This window comes from Rhamphochromis sp. 'chilingali' (assembly GCF_963969265.1).
Source record: "Rhamphochromis sp. 'chilingali' genome assembly, chromosome: 13".
Classification (NCBI taxonomy): domain Eukaryota; kingdom Metazoa; phylum Chordata; class Actinopteri; order Cichliformes; family Cichlidae; genus Rhamphochromis; species Rhamphochromis sp. 'chilingali'.
The window spans coordinates 28,773,035-28,793,651 of record NC_137940.1 but is presented as its reverse complement, the minus strand read 5'-3'; the positions used below and the strand labels follow the sequence as shown (position 1 = coordinate 28,793,651).

At 40.0% G+C, this 20,617-nt stretch overlaps 2 protein-coding genes across 7 annotated transcripts; one reads left to right on the top strand and one right to left on the bottom strand.

Moving 5' to 3' along the window:
* Window positions 1–232: 232 nt before the first annotated feature.
* Window positions 233–5,322, bottom strand: klb (klotho beta). Its single transcript, XM_080901231.1, has 6 exons — window positions 4,460–5,322; window positions 3,145–3,658; window positions 2,768–3,036; window positions 2,410–2,666; window positions 1,309–2,240; window positions 233–922 (listed from the first exon to the last, which is right to left on the bottom strand). The coding sequence occupies exons 1-6, from the start codon at window positions 5,213–5,215 to the stop codon at window positions 501–503; spliced, it is 3,150 nt and encodes a 1,049-aa protein (XP_080757357.1). The 5' UTR covers window positions 5,216–5,322; the 3' UTR covers window positions 233–500.
* Window positions 5,323–9,887: 4,565 nt separating this feature from the next.
* Window positions 9,888–19,661, top strand: LOC308409207 (toll-like receptor 1). Of its 6 annotated transcripts, XM_080901792.1 has the most exons (3): window positions 9,888–10,074; window positions 12,032–13,596; window positions 15,738–19,661. In XM_080901792.1, exon 3 carries the CDS (start codon window positions 15,744–15,746, stop codon window positions 18,198–18,200), a length of 2,457 nt encoding a protein of 818 aa, XP_080757918.1. In that variant the 5' UTR covers window positions 9,888–10,074; window positions 12,032–13,596; window positions 15,738–15,743; the 3' UTR covers window positions 18,201–19,661. The 6 variants fall into 6 exon arrangements, with proteins under 6 accessions (XP_080757918.1, XP_080757915.1, XP_080757914.1 ...); XM_080901789.1 differs by lacking the exon at window positions 12,032–13,596 and having other exon boundaries at window positions 15,738–19,660; XM_080901788.1 differs by lacking the exons at window positions 9,888–10,074; window positions 12,032–13,596 and adding an exon at window positions 10,105–11,176.
* Window positions 19,662–20,617: the final 956 nt, after the last annotated feature.

The window sequence follows — 20,617 nt, the reverse complement described above, 5'->3', positions numbered from 1 at the left end:
GACCCGTGATCTTCACATATCCAATAGTATCGTATTGTTGTCAGCTCTCAGTTTAAAAAGCCTGCATCTCATATGGTATGAAAGTGTATTAGTGCGTATGGAAAAGTACCATCAAACAAGAAAGGTATATACAGTTTTATGGCAACATATGATCCCGTCCAGATGACGTCAGGCCTTGCATATTTCAGCAAGACAATGCTATATCAGACATGAATGGGACAATATTCCTCTCCTAAATGATGAACAGCTGGTCTTCTCGATTTCTAGATCTTAATGGACTGTTAAATATTTAATATATTTCCTGTGCTCTGCTGTGAATAAAACTTATGAGATTTGCAAATCATTGCATTCTGCTTTTATTTACATTTTACACAACTAATCACACATTCGTCACATGAGCAGAAACAGACACAAATGGAGCGTACACAAGTCGTTGCCCTTCCCAGTCAGTGAGCCACAGGGTTTTTTATGACACACGAATGAGTCAGTCTTTCCTAGTGTTATCGCTTTACACCAGGTGGACACAAACACACTCCTTCCTTTCTTCTCCTCCTGCTCAACCCAACTTTCGCTTTTCCTCTGCCATGTCTTTGGTTTCTTTTGGTGACTATGACAAAAACCACTAGCGCTGCCAGCATTGCAGCTGTTATTAGGAGGCACCCCCCAAAAACCAGCATTGCTTTGTTTGTGAACATCCATGCGCATATAGAGCAAGGCTCATGCAGCTCGCTAAACCTGCAGGGCTGCACTGAGTCATTGTTAGGGGATCCGCTGAGAGCAATGATTTCTCTGTACACATTAATGGAGGCTTTGGCTTTGGATTGGTGTTGGGCTGAGGTGAAGAGGCCATACTGCGGTACGTGTCGATCTTGGAGTTTCCACACGTAGAAGCCGTGCAAGTTGACTCCATCAAGATGGTAAGCTGCAAAGAAATAGAAATATAACAACAGAAAAGTAAGATGAATACTTTATCTAAAAAACACGGCTTTTATTGTGTTAGAAAACTACACTGCTTCCATGTGCAAATACAGGTGAGTCATAAAGGGCAGTGCCATAAAGGGCAATATGGCCTTTATGGCACTGTTTGTCCTCGTCCCTCGTTTCTGCTTTTATGGTTTTCATGGTTTCTCAGTATATAAAGCTTTTTATAGTAGGAAGCAATAAGGTCATTAAGCCTGTATCACATGTGGAACTGTATCTCTGTCTCAACATCCTGAACACTGCAGACTCTATTTTGATTCTTGCCAAATATTGTTACACAACACATCCTGGACTGAGGTAGAAAATTGTCTAAAATGTTTGCCCTACCTTTGAGTGCCTCCTGCAGGTAACTCCTTAGGTAGTGTTGCCGGAGTTTATCCTCAACAGGAGCCTGATCGTCAATCCCACTCCCGGTGACAATGATAGGTATAGCTCCATCATACCTCTGGCTAACCCACTTTAGCATCTTACGCAAGCCCCACGGCACAATAGCTTGCCGCAGGCTAGAAGAGGGCCATGTTGGATCAGAAAGAATCAGACAGTCATGATCAGGAGGTGGTTTCTGCTGAAAACTGTCCTGTGTGTGGGAACGCGGGGAGACCAAACGGGTAGTAAAATGGTTTAGTGCGATAAAACTCAAGGCCCCTCTCAGTTCCTCTCTCTCAGTCTCAGTAAAATTAGGAAGAGGAGATCCAGGAAGGCCCATTACTCGAGCTCTCTCTTCTAGATACATTCTCATTTCTTGTGGGTAGTCCCCCATGTTGTGCTTCTCCTCACGTCTAGTCCCCAACAATGGGTCTAAGAAGCGACCAAGTTCAAACAGAAGGAATCTTTCAGCTGCCACTGTGTGTGACTCCAGGAAGGGGTTAGCAGGTTTGGCCCAGTCAGCATGTAGTGCTAACGATACCAGTCCTTGCTGTTGACTGTAATGTTCCTTCTCATATAACCTCCAGGCTTTTGCATGAGCCAGAAGAAGGTTATGAGCTGCCAGATGCTTGTCTTCCCCACTCGAATAAACGTCTACAAGTCTGTTTGGCTCATTAATAGTGATCCAGTTCTGAACCCAGGGACCCAGCTCCTGGTAACAAAGTGCTGCATATTCCTGAAAAGCGTTCACTGTGCTGTAATTGAGCCAACCACCTGAGGCATGCAGCGGCACAGGTAAACCCAGATTTGGAGATCGGTGTGTTGGGTAATAAATAACCACAAGAGCCTCGAGATCCCGCTTCTTGAGTTCGGTCACGATACAGCGGTAGTATCTTTGTAAAAGTAAAGAGTGTAGACACAGAGAGACTGATTCAGGCAAAGTAAGTGCGTATGAACTCGAAATTGCTCTGTCAATATGCGGGGTGTGACTCAGGTAAAGTTACAGGTATAACATGAATTGTGTTATTTGAATTGTCACTGTGTGTGTGTGCGCATCTTTACCTCAGAGCTTCTGTGTTTACATTAGAGAGGTCTCCTTGGGGTAAAATCAGAGACCAGTTTAGAGCGAAGCGATAGTGAGATGCCCTTGTCGATTCCAGCAGGTTAAGATGATCACGGATAGCCAAATAGTCTGTGCACTGTGCTCGCCTGGTCTGGAGCTTCACCCCTGGGACCTGATGCAACGATCCGTCACCTGTCAAGTTCCAACTGTACAAATGAGGGTCAGTAAACTGTGGGGAGAAAGGGTAGAAGTTGACCTACAAAAACAAAACAAAACAATACAATTAAAATGTGTTCTTTAGGCGTCCGGAGCATTATTGAACATCTTCCATAGCTGATAATCATAAAGTCATGTTACCTGTAAAGTGGAGTCTGCAATACCCCAGTGAAAGTTGCAGGGGAAATAGCCTTTCACCTCTTGCGAGGTTTCATCACTTGGGAAGCCATTATCATTAACTATTTCTCTGTAGTACTGAGCGGTGCTCTTGGGGCTCCTAGTTCTGTTTGGTTGGCTGAAGTCCACATAAAAAAGGCCTCGTCTAATACTATACCCATAATTCCACTCAAATCCATCCACTAAAGACCAGGCCATGTATCCAAACACCCGTACACCGTCAAGGTTAATGGCTATGAAAGAAAACAAAGTAATAATAGAGTAAGATAGACAAATGTTTGTGTCTCAATGACTTTATTGTCTAACTCATATTTATTTGTTCTTCCCAGCGTTCTGCTTACCTCGCAAGACTTGGTTGATAAAGCTTTTCATCAGATAGATGCCCACTGTGTCTTCCTTTCCTACAGTGGCTTCAGAGAACCAGCCTCCCTCAGCTACTAAGACACTTGGATTCCCATATTCCAACTTTATCCAGCCCAGGAGTCGTCTTAGGTCTGGAGTCACCGTCTGCCCGTAGCTGATTACACTCTGCCCCAAACGGAGGTTGTTAGGCCCAAAGGATAGGGCGAAAAAGTCAGCTGTCTTCTGCACCCAGAGCTTCTCTTCAGGGGTGAATGCTGGCAGAAGAGCCCCAAGCTTGGTTTTTAAAGAGACTGGGTAGTCCCCATCACCAAAGATGGGACTGGCAAACCAGCCCAGTGCTGCCTCTATTGACTCCTGACAGAGCTCAGCACTTGCATCAATGGCTTTGCCTCTTTGAGGTTCCACCCAGTGGGAGCCCAAAACAATGGACACTTTACCCTTCTGAGTTGTGCGGAAGTTGGCGTTGTAGGCATGCCATGCTTTAGCGTGAGCCTGGAAATAACAGCAGACACATTAGTGTGATGTTTTTAGTTTTGTTGTTTTTTTTCCTGAACATATTCACTGTAAAATAAACTTATTTGACTCAGCAAAATTTACTGTGTCTCTATGAAAAGCACAGGTATACATAACATAGTTAATTCTGGATAAGGAGAGGGAAAATGAGAGATAAGAGAGTAATTATGAAAACAATTACATATAAATGGTTATTTTATTTGAATTTTTTTTGGTTTTGTTTTCTCACTGGGCGCTGCAGGTACACCATCTGTGCTTCTTTGCGTAAACTGAAAGTGATTATTAATGAGGCATGTCTCCCCGACTTCCTGACACACACCATTTTTCTCCAGTAGACAAGTGCTGATGTGGTGGACTTTGACCGCAGTGTCTCTTTAACTGTCGTGTTTATCACAAGCCAATCAATATAAATAAAATTGACGAGTCATCAAGGAGATAAAACAAAAAAACAAAACAAAGCAAGCAGCCAGGTTTTGCACTTGTTTGCACTAGTTTTATACGCCCTGACCAATTTGATTGTATTAAAATGAAATATCAGGGCTTTCTTGCTTCACTGTCCTCTGACCTAAAATCACTCGAGCAATATACAGATTCACTGTCTATCGTAAAATGATAAAGCTGTGAGAGTTCAAAGTTTACACAGTTTGTGTATGTGTGTAACTGGAGATATTCTTCATATCGCTGGCGTTGCAACCAAAACAGATGAGGAACACGAAGAGTAAAAATTACATACTTGTGAGAAATTTGACAAAATCTGCTAGGTCCCCATGTGTAACTGACCTTTATCAGATTGTGTGCCACAGTAAGAGAGGTGGCAGGTCCCCCTTTTTCTCCAGGAGCATGGACTCCTGTCCCGTATCCCTGTACAGCCACCAGGTAGGGATTATGCATTGTGAGCCAATACCTAACACGACTCCCAAAAGTGTGGAAACAAAAAGTAGCATACTCCTCGAAAAGTTCCACCACAGTTTCGTTCTTCCAGCCTCCATAATCCTCTTGCAGCACCTGTGGCAGGTCCCAGTGATGGAGAGTGACGATGGGCTCAATTTTCTTTTCCAGAAGCCTCTCTATGAGGTAGCTGTAATGCTTCACAGTAGCAGTATTGGGCTGACCTCTGGCATTTCCATCAGGAAAGAGTCTGGGCCAGGAGAGAGAAAAAGAGTATGACCTTACACCTAGATACTCCAATGCTTTCACATCTTCTTCCCATCTGTTGTAGCTGTCACTTGCCACATTGGCAGCCTCTCTGTCCAAGCTGCCACTGACAGAGGAGTGGGTGAAACTGTCCCAAATTGAGGCACCTTTCCCATTCTGGTTCCAGGCTCCTTCTGTCTGGAAAGCAGAAGTTCCAGAGCCCCAGAGGAAGCCTAGAGGGAAGGTGTCATGTAGAAAAGATTGCCCTTTGAGTGTGGGATCCGGTTTGGGCTGCTGCCAAATATCCCTGCCCTTCCCAAGAGAGCAGGTTGCCTTGTTCCAAGAATATAAGGAAAACAGGAGAGAAGACAAGAGGAAGTGACATTTGGGCTGGTTCAGCATACTGAAGGTTTCTACCTTGATTCCAAAATCCACCTTAATGAGACAGCTGATGTCAGTCCGTCAGCGCACGTTTGAAAATAATGCATTCCTTTATGACTGATAAGAGATCCATAATGTGGGTGAAGAAGAGGCTGAAGTGATCAAAGCGAGCAGAGTGGAACATTTGAAGCTTCGAGGTTTTGCGCTCTCCATCTGACACCCTGCGTCCCTATCTCTCACTCCCAGTGTACTTCTGCTCCCACTCAACCCCTCCCTACCACATAACGTTCACACATACAAAGGTTGACTCATGTCCTCACATACTTGTTTTACTACCGAGGCCATTCCGGCTCATTAATTTAACCCGTCCTTCAAAAAGCGCTTGATTATTCTTGGATCTCAGCCAAATTAATAAAAATAAATAAATAAAGAGTCATAATTCAACACAGCTAATAAAGATAATAGTGAGCTATCTTTCAAAGGGTGCATAGAGACTGACTCAGAGCTCTCAGGCACATGCTGATTGCTGTAAAGAACATTTGTGTCAATAATTAGCTTGTACTCTGATCTTAGCTTCATAAGAAAGACTTACTGCACATTACAAACACACACACTGTATTTTGTAATCACTTGCATTAGGGGATTTCAGCTTTCTAACAAATCAGCAACGGCACATTTTGACACATTTATTAAATAAGAGATAATCTTACACTGTGACGCTGAAAAAACAGGCTGTTTTCTGTTTTCTTACAGCCAGAAGCTTCTAATCACATCAGTGTTCTTTTAGGATTTGATCAAACTGTGCCAGGTGGGATTAGTGACACTGGCTTATAAGACAATATTCAATTAAGCTCCACTTGCTGTATGCGTAGCAGTCGCTGACCCAAGGCAAGATTAGCACTGCCAGGCTAGAAACACTGCTGGGAAGAAGGTTCATGCATATGTGTGTGTGTGTGTGTGTGTCTGTGTGTCTGTCTGTCTGTACATACACATAGCTTCCCTATCACAATAAAAAGCCATTTTAAAAGAAACCCTTTCTCATCATCCTTCATTAACACAGTGTCTAGAGTAAACAACACAGTGGACCTGAAGCCACTCTGCCTCAAGGCATTAGTGCGATAAGTCAATTGAGTTGGAAAATGTTCATGTACTACCCAGGTGACCTCGGTGTGGTCGCTATGATACAAGAGAGCTACCTCAGAAACACTGTAGTTTAGCCTTCTCATTCATACTTTTCACAACATAGTAGAACAAACTAAAGATACAGTATACTCATGGCATTGCTTAGTAAAGGCCCATTTCATTGATTTTTAGAATATTTTAAAATCAGTTCATGTTTCTCAAACTACAGACCAACGTCTTTTAGGGTGCCAAAACAAAAAACAAAACAAAATCTGAAGTATTAGTTTGCTTAAAACAATAACGTAAACTAAATCCAAGGAACTGATTTCATTACTTTCACTAGCTCCGCTTATTTATACATTTTTATCACAGTTTACTTCTATAAAATACACTGTTACATAAAAAGGGAAGTGAAAAGAGGATGTTGAAGTGAGAAAAGCATAAGTAGTCTGGGAATTGCTTTCATTTCTATGCCTGTTTCCGCTCAGCTTCATGTTGTTTTTACTGTAACTTAAAAAACTATTAGCAACTACTGCTGGAGCAGTGCTAACGCATGACTTTTGGTCACATTTAATCCAAATTTTATTTGGTGGTATACCTTTCTCGATCAGTCAGTTTTGTCTTACTGATTTCCTTTTTTCCCCATATCCAGAGATTTGGAACCACTGTGACTCTGATGATTTTGTACGTGAGACTTAAAAACGTGACCATCAGACCACAATAAAGGTTAGTGCTCTTTTTTTTATCCGTCTATGAACTAAATGGTGTTTTCCAGAGTGGTTTTTTTATTGTGGTTTTGGATTTTTTTATTTTATTTTAATATCTAGATTACATGAGTCAAGAAAAACACTTAATTGAAAGTAATCTAAAATATGACGATGTCAAATGTCTGCTTTTAAAGTTTTGGTGGGATTTATGAATGCATAAATAATCATAAACTCATACCATGATATGAAATGGCAGTATTTTATATTTATGACAGTATTAACATTCCCTTTTTGCTCACACTGTTTTTTGATATTTAGAAAAAGCAGCTTTTCTAAATGTCTATTTGCTTTCTTTGTTGTCCCCAACAATATATATATATATATATATATATATATATATATATATATATATATATATATATATATATATATATATATAAAGATTCCAACAAAACTGACACCAAGAAAACCACGGGAATTAAAGAAAACAGAGCAACAATTCCATGATAAGCACACAGCAAGCCACATTCACAAAGGAAAAACTCACTTCCAGAAAAAACGGTAAACCAAACCAATTAGAATTTAACCAGTTCAAAAAAATTAAAAGTAAGTCTGATCTTAAAGAAAGTAACCAGTGTTGTTCCAGGTAAGTTCCTTTCAAAATGATGTTTTCACATCACTCTGGCCTGTTCCTTAAATTTCTTTCATCTTTCTGCTCAGCCAAATTTCTTTTTAGCCTTGATGCTTTTAATACACGTCTGGCATATTTTTAGTATACTGACTAAAATCAAAAAGTGTTACATAAACTATTTTTTTTTAAACCCATAAAACCCAGTAATATTCTAGCAGCAGAAAAATAGCGCACAATAACTGAAATTTACCGTGTTTACATTTGTCATCATGTAAAAACACAGAAATTGTCTATAATTAAAATACACAAAAAAGTCCATATTTTTTTTACATTGTATTACATTAAAATACAGTTCTTTTAGGTGTAAACGGAAATTAAACAATATTAGAAATATACAGAAAATGTTATTGTAATTACATTACAGATCTTATCAAGTGCATACTGATGGATGTGAATATTGAAAGAGTTTAGCTAAATAAAACACTAAATTTACTTTGTGTAATAATTTCATAATACTGCTGTAATGCACTAATACAGAAAACTCCTAACAATTTGTAAAAGTAAATGTAGTGGGTTAGATGTGGTGGATGTTGGTTCAAACATGCTTTCTGTGAATGCAGCATGAACATTAACCTCTCCCTTAGCTGTTAATCAGATGTTGGTTATAAGGAACAACTGTAGTCTACTCCTGAGCTCTGGCAGTTTGCACTAATTTCTGTTCAAGGTGGCAAAGATCACAGCCTGTTAAGTATTGCAGACCGCATTCATTTCCCCTGGCAACTGGTTAATATAGAATAGAATAGAATAGAATAGAATAGAATAGAATAGAATAATCCTTTAATTGTCCCACAAGGGGAAATTTGGTTGTAACAGCAGCCAAAAAGACACATATACAAACAAACAGTACACAGGACACGGAACAGAAACATACACAATTTTTCTTACATTAAGGACAATGGTTACTATAAACAGAGTACTGTACAGTTATTAAATTAAATAAAAATAACTACAGGTAAGAGGCAAACCAGGTTGTAGTGCGAATCGGTTAATTAACTTATTGCAGTTACAGCGCAGATGTAAACATCTATGTTTTTTGGGAGCAGTTCTGATTGTACAGTACAGTTCTGATTGTACAGTACAGTTCTGATTGTACAGTCTGACAGCTGCAGGGAGGAATATAATAATAATAATACTATAATAATAATATGTATAACTATTAAAGGGTAAGTAGGATCCTCATGGGTTATCTATCGTAGGGTGGACACTGGATGATTGTTTTCCCTCTCTTGTTACAGGCCTACACACTGCTGCTGTCTTGTTGTAGCCTTGTTGTTGCTTTGCTGTTATTTATGGACTGGCATTGACTGGTTCATTGTTTTATGGTGTTTTCATCTTAACTGTTTGTTATATTGTAATTGTGCTTTTAAAAGGAGTTGTATTTTAGAGTGTGTGCATTTGTTCTTGTCTCCTTATATTTTATTTCCTGAGTTGTTTGCTGTTTTGTATGCCACAACTTCTAGGTTCTTTTTGATTTTGCTTTAGTGGCGGCACAGTCGCTTGTTGTGGGGGCTAGGCACGTGTGGTAAAATTCCCTCAGATGCATGTGAATGTACACACCGGGAAATGGGTATAACGCACCATTTAACAGTTTGGTAATGCCAGCCCTGCAACCTAGTTCTTTTTTTTTGCAGCTCTGTGCTTTTAGTTTTTTTTTTTCTTAAAAGCTTTGCATGTGGTAGAGGGGATACCAGGGGAGAGGCTATTGCATGAGGGAAGCAGGACAGGACAGGACTGAGCCTTAGGACCTATCTCTTTGTGCAAAAAGGTACAGAATAAATGCTGGCAGCCTTTTAGTGGGACTCGTGCTCACAGTACCGCACTGTGAAAATCATCTGACATTCTCCAAAGAATATCAGAACCAGACTAGCATCCAGTTCTCCTTAAAGATGAGAAAATGTTCTCATTTCAGGGAAGATGGCTGCTGAAAGTGTTCTTCTCTATATCATCTTGTGCTAGGATTTATCTTCAAGAAGCATCATTTGAATTAAATACAAAAAACAAACAAAAAAATAATTTGTAGTTAGTAAGTAAACATTGACTTTAATTATGTAACCCTGGTAAGATTTACAGCAATCAGAAGTACAGGGTTCTTTGAATGCATCGTAGTTCTTGTTTGATAGTTTAATTTCCGGGCTTGCCCTGAAGGCATCATCTGCAGCTCGGTGCGCGTGAAGGTGTGGTGTAGGGGGAAAAGGACGGCAAGGAAAAACTCCATGCTGCCGCGAGCACGGTTTTTCCCAGTTGAAAGAGAGAAAAGAGATTCTATTAACATTTGTGAGAGCGCTGTCGTTAGCGGTGAACCACAGACGGGTACCTACCTCAAAGGAGTCGGAGTGTTTTGAACTTTTTGAACTATTCTGGTGAGTTAGCCTAGCTCACTTAGCACCGCTATCCGATTGTTAGGTGATGACGTGAGGAATCCTACTTCCGGGCCTAAAGTAGTCTGCGTTTAATATGGCTTTTGTGTTGTTAACATGTTTAATGTTATGTATTTTCTTCTATTTAATCTCAAAAAGCTCCTAAAACAGTCAGTGATCACTGTTGACCTCCCTCTGCTTTTATTACCGCTAATCATTTATTTAAGCTCAGTTTTTAAAACCTTACGATCTAACTACAGCTAGGGCTGCTCGATTATGGCAAAAATGATAATCACGATTATTTTCACTGAAATTGAGATCTCGATTATTTGACGATATTTATTTAACCCTTTAAGACCTACCATAGAACCAAGTCCGCCAGAGCTTATATTATATTTTTACATGTTGTAGTGCCATTTGTGGGAGCATTTCAAGTTGCTATACAACTATTATAGCCCATATTTTAATAATATGTATGCATTAAGTCCATAGTAACTACATTAATTGCAAAAAAGTGCAATAAACTACAAAAAAAAATTGAAAATCATTTTTGTTTTTTTTGCATATATTTCTACTTGGAGAAATTTAAGAGGCTTATCCTTCAAAACTTTAAATACAAAAAAGTTGCAAAAAATAGTTTACAACAGGAAATTTATTTTGAGTGTCTTCATAGTTTTATTTTGGAGATACATCAATTTTTATATACTGCAGGAAAAACGAAAAAACAATCCTATGATGCAAATTTGCAAAGAAAACAGCATCAAAATAAACTATTTCCAGCAGTGCAATTCGAGTTCTAAGCATCCCAGAAACTATTCAGAAAAGTCAAACATGACCAGTATAGGCTTTTAAGGCCTACAAGTAAAAAAACTACAATTTCCGCGAAAATGACGTCACTTCCGGTTTCGGGCAGGAAATGGCGGACATGTGACAGTTCGCGCTGACGTCTGTTTAACTGTGGGAAGTGTTACGAACAGCTGATCGGATCGGCAAAGCCTGTTTCTGGAATATTATGTTTTTGTTCCTGCAAGCGCTTTTTATGCAGTTTTTGCAAAGCTATATGTGGAAGGAAACCGTGACCGAGGACAAGCTGATGGCATCAGATGTAAGTACAACTCCTCCGGTTTCATATGCAAAACAAATTATTGCGCTAGCTTACACGGTCCAGGTTCTACAGGGATTTAAAAATAGTTATGCAAAACGGAGCGTGCTGCTCTGACCGGATCTAAAGGGTTAACAATGACTTTAAAAAATAATATAAAATAGTGTGCAACACCACTGAAGTTTTTTTTACCTCTCTTTTCAGCCAACGGCAGTCACTCTCCTCTCCAAATAACTTCTGCTTAGCTTTCTGAGCTTCCCTCGGGTCCTCTTAATCAGCGGTCTCCAACCTTTTTTGCGCCATGGACGGTTTATGCCCGACAATATTTTCACGGACCGGCCTTTAAGGTGTCGCGGATAAATGAGGGAGGGGCCAATAATCGGCTCAGTCATTTTTAATGATCGTTGAAAGCCCAGATCGTAATCGTGATTAAAATTCGATTAATTGAGCAGCCCTAACTACAGCCCATCCCATGCAGCAGTATATGAATGACTAGGTTCAAGGTTCAAGGTTCTTTATTTGTCACATGCATAGTTATACAAGTATAACACACAGTGAAATGTAGCCTGACACGCTCCTCGACATGTGCAAAAAAATTGGGGGGGGGTGTAGAGGAAGAACATTATATATATATATAGTATATAGTATATACATTGGGTGAATGTGCAGTAGTAGCAGCAAGCAGGTGAATTCTGTACATTAATATGAATAGACATCTGACTATTTTACAGGATAGACAATATAAACATATTTAAAATTAAAGGAATTGAAATGTACATTGTGCCTTGGTTTAGTGTCTGGAAGAGTCCTGACTCAGTCAATTATAGATGATGTGAGAGGGCGGGTGTGTGTGTTTAGGGCACGGATGGCTTGGGGATAGAAGCTCCTCTTGAGTCTCTCTGTCCTTGCCCGGAAGATGCGGAACCTTCTACCAGATTGCAGAAGTTGGAACAGTTTGTTGCCAGGATGGGACGGGTCCTTCAGTATCTGCGCTGCTCTAGTCCGGCATCTCCTGGTGTAGGTGTCCTGAAGCGGGGGGAGAGCAATCCTGCAGCAGCGTTCTGCTGTACGGATCACTCTCTGGAGAGCTTTTTGGTCCTTCACACAGCTGTTCCCAAACCACGATGTCATGTTCTGTGTGAGGATGCTCTCCACAGCGCCTGTATAGAAAATCCTGAGGATCTTTGGAGAGACCCTGAACTTCCTCAGTTGTCGTAGGTGATACAGGCGCTGCCTAGCCTTTTTGGTCTGGACCTGAATGTGGGCAGCCCATGTCAGGTCTGAGGAGATGTGGACTAACCTCGTATTGTGGATGGATTATCTCAGTTGTTCTCCTGGCTGAAGTTTGGTCATTTTACAGCATCCTGCCATGCGATTACATTTGTTCCTGACCACCGAGAACACTCACGTTAACTTTTATCGAGTGGAAAAAAGGTTAGCTTGTTTATATTATGCTAACATAGCTGTGTCGCTAGCGGTCACGTAGCACATCATTATATACCAGCTAGCCCAACTTCAGTAACCCTACAAACGTCACTGCTGTTTAGTTTTCTGTCTTCATTTATGCTGGAAGTGATAACAGAGCTGTACGTTTTAATTTGTTTCCAAAACCCCGCAGTCAGGACATGCTATATTGTATTTAGATAGAAGCTAGCGAGCTAACTCCCTGCTAACTTCTAACTCCGTTAAATGTCATAAATTCCGTTTTCATGGATGCCTGGATGTTAAACTCAATTGTTACACCTGGTAGAGCAGAACGCTGATCATTTTATTAAAGATGAAAGACTTTAGACAGTTTTTCAACTCTCAGTAATGCCATAGTGATCATTTGATATATGGACCTACAGCGGAGTTTAGACCCAGACACGGCTAGTGACGTCAGACTGAAGAACCGGATTGCAGTTCAATGCACTGAAAAAAATAACTAACCAGTCAGAATAGTAGTAAATGTGTTTAATGATGTTTAAGATGTGTTTTTATAGTATTGTGACGTTGTGACAGTTTTGTTTATTATGAGTGTCTAGTGTTTTTCTTTTCTTGGGCCTGCTAGTTCAGCCGCGGCCAGCTAAGTGGTTATGCGCAGTTCACGTGCAATAGCTGTGCTGTAGCTGTAACTGCGGGTGATGCACAGTAATACCGGTGTATTTACTTTTAAGGTGTCACAAGATGCAAATTAATTTTAATATTTAAAAAGAACCAAGGACATTAGGAACAAGGACATTTAAGGAATGTGGACATCTAACATTCTGCGTATTTGTGTGCAGACTGTTTTTTTTTTTTTTTTTTGTTTTGTTTTTTGAGGTACAGTTCCATGTGTGCCGAGTGAGGAGCTGGTATCATGAGTCTAAGACACTGTTGCTGTTGTGGAGGCCTTCTGTGTGTCAGGACGCCGACACGTTGATGCCTGCCGTACTAGGAGGGCGGTAGGGAAAAAAACAAAAGGAAGCCCACCTGAGAGATACCTTATCATTTTCTTTTGCTACTTTTTCCCCGCCTGAGATTCAGGTCGTTTTCAGTTCTTAACCCAGGACAGTGGGTAACTGAATAAACTGACACCATAAAGAACTGGACACTCACATGCTATTTTCTTTTCTTTTTCCTTTTCTTTGGGGTGTTGAAATATTGTGTTTCTTGTCTTACATCTATTTTGATTGTTTCAATTATTTTTGTGATGCATTTGAGATAGTTACTGCATTTGAAGTTATCCCTACATTGAGGATGAGTAAAGGGAACTGATCCAAAGGAAATATATATAAAGCAAACTTTGTTTCATAAACCTGTGGTTGTGCGTGTTATGTGGGTTGGAAGTCTTATTGCTCTTACAGAGTTGCTACCGCCAATCTCCTTCCCAAACCTAGATTCGGATATTGTAGACATTGCACTTGGGTGAGCAGTATAGATCATCTCTTTATAGATAGAGGGACACACGTCCAGGTTACAATTACATTGATACTGACATTAATATATATTTTTTTGATATATCACCAAGCAAATCATTGAGAGTTTGCAAAGTTTTTGTAGAGTTATTCTTGCACTAGAGTAGTGTGTATGTAAAGAGTTTAGGTTAAGTGGAAAGTCTAAATTAATTATATTGTGTAACAGCGTGAGCAGCATTTGCATATGCATGTGTGATCTGTCATGAAGGATCGAGTGAGAGGCATAGAAATGCAGTACTTCAAATGAAAGTGAAACCTACAATTTAATTAGAATGTATGCAGAATATCCACGGGGAAAAAATAAAAACATCTGGAGAACAGGGAGCACATGAGTGGAGGTTAAAGAATGACCTGAACAAAACTAAATGCAAGACACAGGAGAGAAATGACTACCCCCCAAAAAACAAAAACAAAAAACTGGTAGAGAGAATCATTTGAAACAGGAATACACAGAGATTATAACAATACGTAATAATAATGATAACAATTAACACCAAAGGACCTCATGGAGAGTGAAAAACACTGAGGGAAGAACCTGAAGTCTATTATCAAGACGACATTAACTACAGTACTTGTCATATTTATCTGTAAAGTAACCCTGCATCATTCATCAGTCAGTTTTGTGTAATTTTATACTAAATGAATCAAAATTTGGATGTAGTTCTAGAATTAAATTAGAATTTAGCTGTAATATTTTTTAAATAAACATAGCTTATAAGTGATCAGTATCATAGCTTATCTCTCCTCCTCTCACACACTGAGCACCGACTCCCCACGGTTTCTTTTTCTTCAAAAACAGTTTCCCCACTGTGCAATACCAAATTCTATGTGCAATAACACTATTTATTACATATTACTTTTTAAAACTGGCTTGTATATTTGTATATAGTGCTGCAGAACTGTGCCACCACCCCACCCCACCCCCCACCAAGTGAGTAGGAGATGCTCTGTATCTCATTGTACAAATGTATAGAGACAATATAGGCATTCTGTTCTATTCTATTCTCTTCTATAAATCATGTTAAGCTTGCAACTGTATTTTTACACTCTTTTTATGTGTAAAAATGAATACATTTTCTGTAAATGCATGTAAAAAAACATGTTTATTCATAAGTACACTTCTCTATTTATTTTTTATTAAATCAGATATGTTAATGGAGAGAATATTTCTTGTAATTTTACTGATATTTCATGTGTTTAAAATGACAGGAAAATGCTGTAAAATTTATATGAAAATTCTGAAATTACAGATTTTTCTAACAGTGCAAGTCTGACTTCAAATTAAAATGTTTTAATTTGAGACGTAACAATTATTTCTAACACTCTACTGAAGTTTCAGTTTCCAATTTTTGCATTATTCAGTTGATAAAAACCTAATTTGTACATTTATCAATTTGTCTACCCTAATTAAAAACTTAAACTGTTTAATTAAGGCATTGCACACTGAATCCTTTAAAATGATTACATCAAATCCACACCTCTCTACAGCAATTACTAAGCATTATAACCACCACAAAGAATTTATTGTAGGACTTTTGAACATTTCTTTTTGATGTATCCAACACTCTGACAACTGATGGTAAAAATAAATAATATTATGAAAGCTAATACCTATATCTTTTATTTAGGCAACAATGAGGGTCACAGCAGCCGTACTCTGGACAGCAGCCGTGTTGGTGGGACTTCAGAAGAGCACTTCATCACCTGACAACTTTGTAGACCGATCATCCCAAAACCTCTCCTCTGTCCCAACTGACCTGCCACAGACGACTGAGTTTTTAGACCTCTCTCGCAACTACATACGTCAGCTTCACAATGGAGACTTTCAAAAAACCACTCACCTCAGGTTCCTGAATGTGTCATGGAATAATTTGGAGGAGATCGATCCACAGACTTTTCTTAACACGCCTCTCCTGGAACATCTGGACCTGTCGCACAACAATCTCAAGAACCTCTCAAGTCAACAATACCTGCTACACACAGTGAACCTCCTGGTGCTAAACTTGGCCTTTAACAGATTTCTTACCATGACATTGGGGAGTGAGTTCAGCTCTCTTGTAAAACTGGAAAGATTAACAGTTGGAGCAAAAAACATCAGCGTGGGTGACTTCAAGAACATTGCTAAAATGAAACTACGTACATTGACGTTATTACTAGAGGATGGACTTTATTATGAAGCAGGCAGCCTGGAGGATGTTCATGTTCAAAGGCTGCAGATAGCCTTTGGACATAATCAAAAAATTGACCGTAATCTGACTGCTGATGCTCTGTCTCTGTTTGCTGAAGTGGAGATGATGAATATGATAAATGGCTACAAAGACCTAAGTAAGCAGCTAAGAGAGACGGTGAAAATCCACACAACGAGTTTTTATCTCACCAACATAACAATTAAATGGCACGACTTAACTGAATATGTAAATGTGGCTCTAAATACAACTTTGAAACATCTTGATGCCTCTGATGTGCACATAATGCAGCCTCCTCGAGTTGAAACAGAAGTGATCAAAACATCACAGGTGATTTCTTTCACAGCCAGCCAGGCAGTGGTAACAAGTTTCTTCTTCTCACAGGAGGCTTTATACAACTTTTTCATCAGCATGCCAGTGGAGAGTGTTGCGATTACTGACACGCCAATAATACACATGACCTGTCCCAAGTCACAGAGTCCAATACGCCAGCTGGATTTTTCTAATTGTGCTATGTCTGATTCCATCTTCTCAAGTGTGGTGGATGATAAATTTGTAGAATGTCAGAACCTGCGTAACCTGAAGAACTTGACTCTGATAGGCAACAGTCTTAAAAAACTTGAGATACTGAGCCAACGTTTTCGATATATGTCGTCCCTGCAACATCTGGACCTCAGCGTCAACTCCATAGGGTATGACCAGTCATCACAGTGCATCTGGCCAGCAAGCATCACCAATATAAATCTGTCTTCTAATAGTTTGACTGAGTCAGTTTTTCAATGTCTACCAAATGGGACACAGATACTGGACCTCCAGAACAACCAGATTTCGGTGGTTCCGCAATCCATCTTTAAACTGAGAAACCTTTCAGCTCTGAATCTAAATGCTAACCGGCTGCGGGACCTGCCAGGTTGTGGCACTTTCCCCACACTCCACAAGCTTCTGCTCAGGTCAAATTCTCTCCATGCCCCATCTGTGAACATATTGGAAAGCTGTCCCGAACTGCATATCCTAGATGTCAGTTTTAACCCCTTCACCTGTACCTGCACTCTCAGAGGTTTCATAAAGCTCGCTACCAATTCTGAAAAGAACAACAACAACCAATCAGGTATTGAGCTGCTGAATTGGCCACAGGGCTATTACTGCACATACCCCGAGGACGTTAGAAACTCAACTTTAAGAGACATCTCGATCCCAGAGGTCTCCTGCAGCATTGGCCTTCTAGTGGTTGCAATTTTGGTTCCAGCAGGGACACTGATTATTTCCATTGTGATTCTGTGTCACTGTTTGGATGTTCCCTGGTACATGGGCATGATCTGGCAGTGGACAAGAGCCAAACATCGTGCAAGACTGCAACAAGCTCGGCCCGAGGATCTGGTGGGTCTGGAGTTCCACGCGTTTGTGTCTTATAGCCAGCACGATGTTGACTGGGTGCGCAATTCCCTTCTTCCCAACCTCGAAGGCCCCGCAGGAGGGCTTAGAATCTGTCATCACGAGAAACATTTTGTGCCGGGAAAGACGATCATTGAGAACATCATCAGCTGTGTGGAGAAATGCAGGCGCTCTGTGTTTGTCCTCTCTGCTCACTTTGTCAAGAGCGAGTGGTGTCATTACGAGCTCTACTTCGCCACCCACCAACGTCTCACTCTGGGCTCAGACAGCATTGTGCTGGTACTGCTTGAGCCTCTGCCTCAATACCTAATCCCATCCAAGTACTACCAGCTGAAGTCCATGATGAACCGCCACACATATCTGGAGTGGCCTCAAGACAGGGCAAAACAAAGGTTATTCTGGGCTAACCTCAGAGCTGCCCTACAGACTGACCTGCCCAATGCTCCAGTCACACAAGTACAGGAGCATTGGGCAGAGGAAAGACTTGAAGAGAGACAGGGGTTAATAGGGTAAAAAGAGGCATCAAAAGCATTTGGATACACTGGAAATACATCGTAGCTACCCTGAATCTTTAAAGACATGGTCACCTAATACCCTATCTATTCCATCTATTCCTCTTATCCAATTCAGGTTTACCCTATATCCCAGCTGAAATAGGGTGAGATGCTGGGTACAAGTCACTAGCCTGTCACAGGACTAACACATAGAGATAGACAATCATTCATACTCATAAACACAATTTCGATTCACCATTTAACACCAATAACTGCTTGACTTTGGACTGTGAGAGGAAGCTGGAATACCCAGAGAGAACCTATGCAGACACAGGTAGAAAAAGTAAGCACCACACAGGAAGGCCCCAGTTAGATGGTTGATTTGAACCCAGAACCTTTCTGTGAGGCAACAGTGTTCACCACCATGCCACTCTTCTAGGTAGCATGAATTAAAAGAAGAAATAATAATATAAAAAATATAAAAAATTATAGTTTTTTTTTCTAGTCAATGAAGCTCTGACATGATATACATAAATTATGAAATGTTGATTGATTGATTTACTATTTTATTAGCATTCTATAAGTTATTTAAGTTAAAAACAGGCGATTCACAAAAATTGCGGAAAAATCTTCACCTGTAAACTGTAAATTGCGAATTTAACAACTATGTAGAACACAAGGGGAAATTACTTTACAAGGATATCCCTGACAAGTTGTCTGCCAATTGGAAAGCTGGTGGTTCGATGCTTGGCTGTCAAATTGTGCTTGTTTGGATTCAATAAATCATTGCCAATAAATCATGCCAAAGTATCATTCTGCAAGATACTGAACTGCAATGCATTCACTGGAGTGTGAGTGAATGTTAGATTATATGGATGCCTGCATGTGTTGTACTAAGTGCTTTGAGTGCTCAAGCAGAGTAGAAAATTGCTACATTAAAAACAGTTCGTTTAAATACTGGTACGTTGTAACTGATATCATTTTTTAAATAATGCACTCAGTATATTATTCTCTAGAATGTTCTTTATTAGTAAATATATGTTACACAATGAGAAGGAATTCAGCCGGGTCTAATGAGGTTAGGACATAAGTTGAGTCTGTATATATTGTATATGTTGATAAAATCATCTGTTGATTTGTGCTAATTTGGATTCAACAAATCAGTATCGACATTGCCAAAGATAAACATTATTTTTGTGGGTGTTTTTGGTAAAATTTTATTCCAGGTCTTTCTTCCAACTATTAAATGCAACTATACTAGAGCCTGTTGTTCTACAAATTACAATAACCTTTTTCTTTTTTCATATAAAAATTTCAGTTGTGACACATTTCAAATGATATAGCTATTGTATTAAAATATGTGCAAAGTGACTGGGGTAATGTTTGATGTTGTGAAAGTTGGCCTACAGGCTTCTGTTGTTATTAAAGTGTAAAACTGTGAAGTATTGAAAATTTATCTTGTGTGATGGTGCTATTAAACTGGTCGTCCAGGGAGTAATAAAAACAGATTTTAATGTTGAAGAAAGAGTTATTATCAGGGTCAGTGTCATTTTGCAGTTCCTGCTGTGCAGTGAATTTGAAACTAATCAGTTCCAGACCATGTGTGTGAAATATCAGCTGCCATGGAAGAGTCATGAAGAATCATGCATCTTCTGACAAAAAAAACCCCCTCAAGTTGAATGAGAAACTTTTGTTGTCAAAAATGGTAAGATAGCATGGTCATCATGATATATTAACCAGGGCAGGATGGCAGCACAAAGATGCAACAAAAATGACTCTTTTCTGGTACCAAGGTAAGTTGTTGAGGATATCCTTAACTTTTCAGTTGCTCAACGCTACTGTCAATTGCTGCTGGCCAGCGTCATTGAAACTTTCTTTGAAGTTCACATTAGACTTTAACACTTGAATGAATGAATAAACTCTAGTAGAATGTTAAAATGTAATCAGTTGGTTTACACGCTAGGTAGCCACCGGGAGTGAGCCGGTACATACCTGAGCGCCCGGCCCCAGACACCCAGAACCACCAATGCACCAATGTCTGAGGGCATCAGCCAACGACAGATAGTGTGGTGGGGGAGATAGGCCCCCACACCTGGGAGGGCCTGAGATGTTCCCAGAGAGGTGGAGTCTAAGACTTGACCTGATATATAGACACAGACAAACAGGCACACACAGACACAAGTGTACATTCCCACTCTCATGCGCACATATACAAATACTTGTCACTCGCCAAACGTGGAGACAAACATAAATGGACACTGTACACACACTCACAATCCCTAAACATACTCTATACCCTAGGTCCAGGCACCTTCACCCTCAGAGAGGTGATGGTACCTAGACCCAGGAGATGATACCCTGTTCCCTGGGGTGGAGACAAGCAGGCCGCCCCCGCCCCCAGCAGCAGGGAGGCCCCACATCCAGACCCCAATCAGA

Bases quoted from the DNA above. Each gene is read 5' to 3' on its own strand.
- klb (XM_080901231.1), bottom strand. From the start codon at position 5,215: ATGCTGAACCAGCCCAAATGTCACTTCCTCTTGTCTTCTCTCCTGTTT. The intron at 3,659-4,459 runs GTCAGTTACACA...TGTTATTTCCAG, and splicing joins TGGCACACAATCTGATAAAG to GCTCACGCTAAAGCATGGCA. The intron at 2,667-2,767 runs GTAACATGACTT...TTGTTTTTGTAG, and splicing joins TTGCAGACTCCACTTTACAG to GTCAACTTCTACCCTTTCTC.
- LOC308409207 (XM_080901788.1), top strand. From the start codon at position 11,084: ATGTTTTTGTTCCTGCAAGCGCTTTTTATGCAGTTTTTGCAAAGCTAT. The intron at 11,177-15,737 runs GTAAGTACAACT...TCTTTTATTTAG, and splicing joins ACAAGCTGATGGCATCAGAT to GCAACAATGAGGGTCACAGC.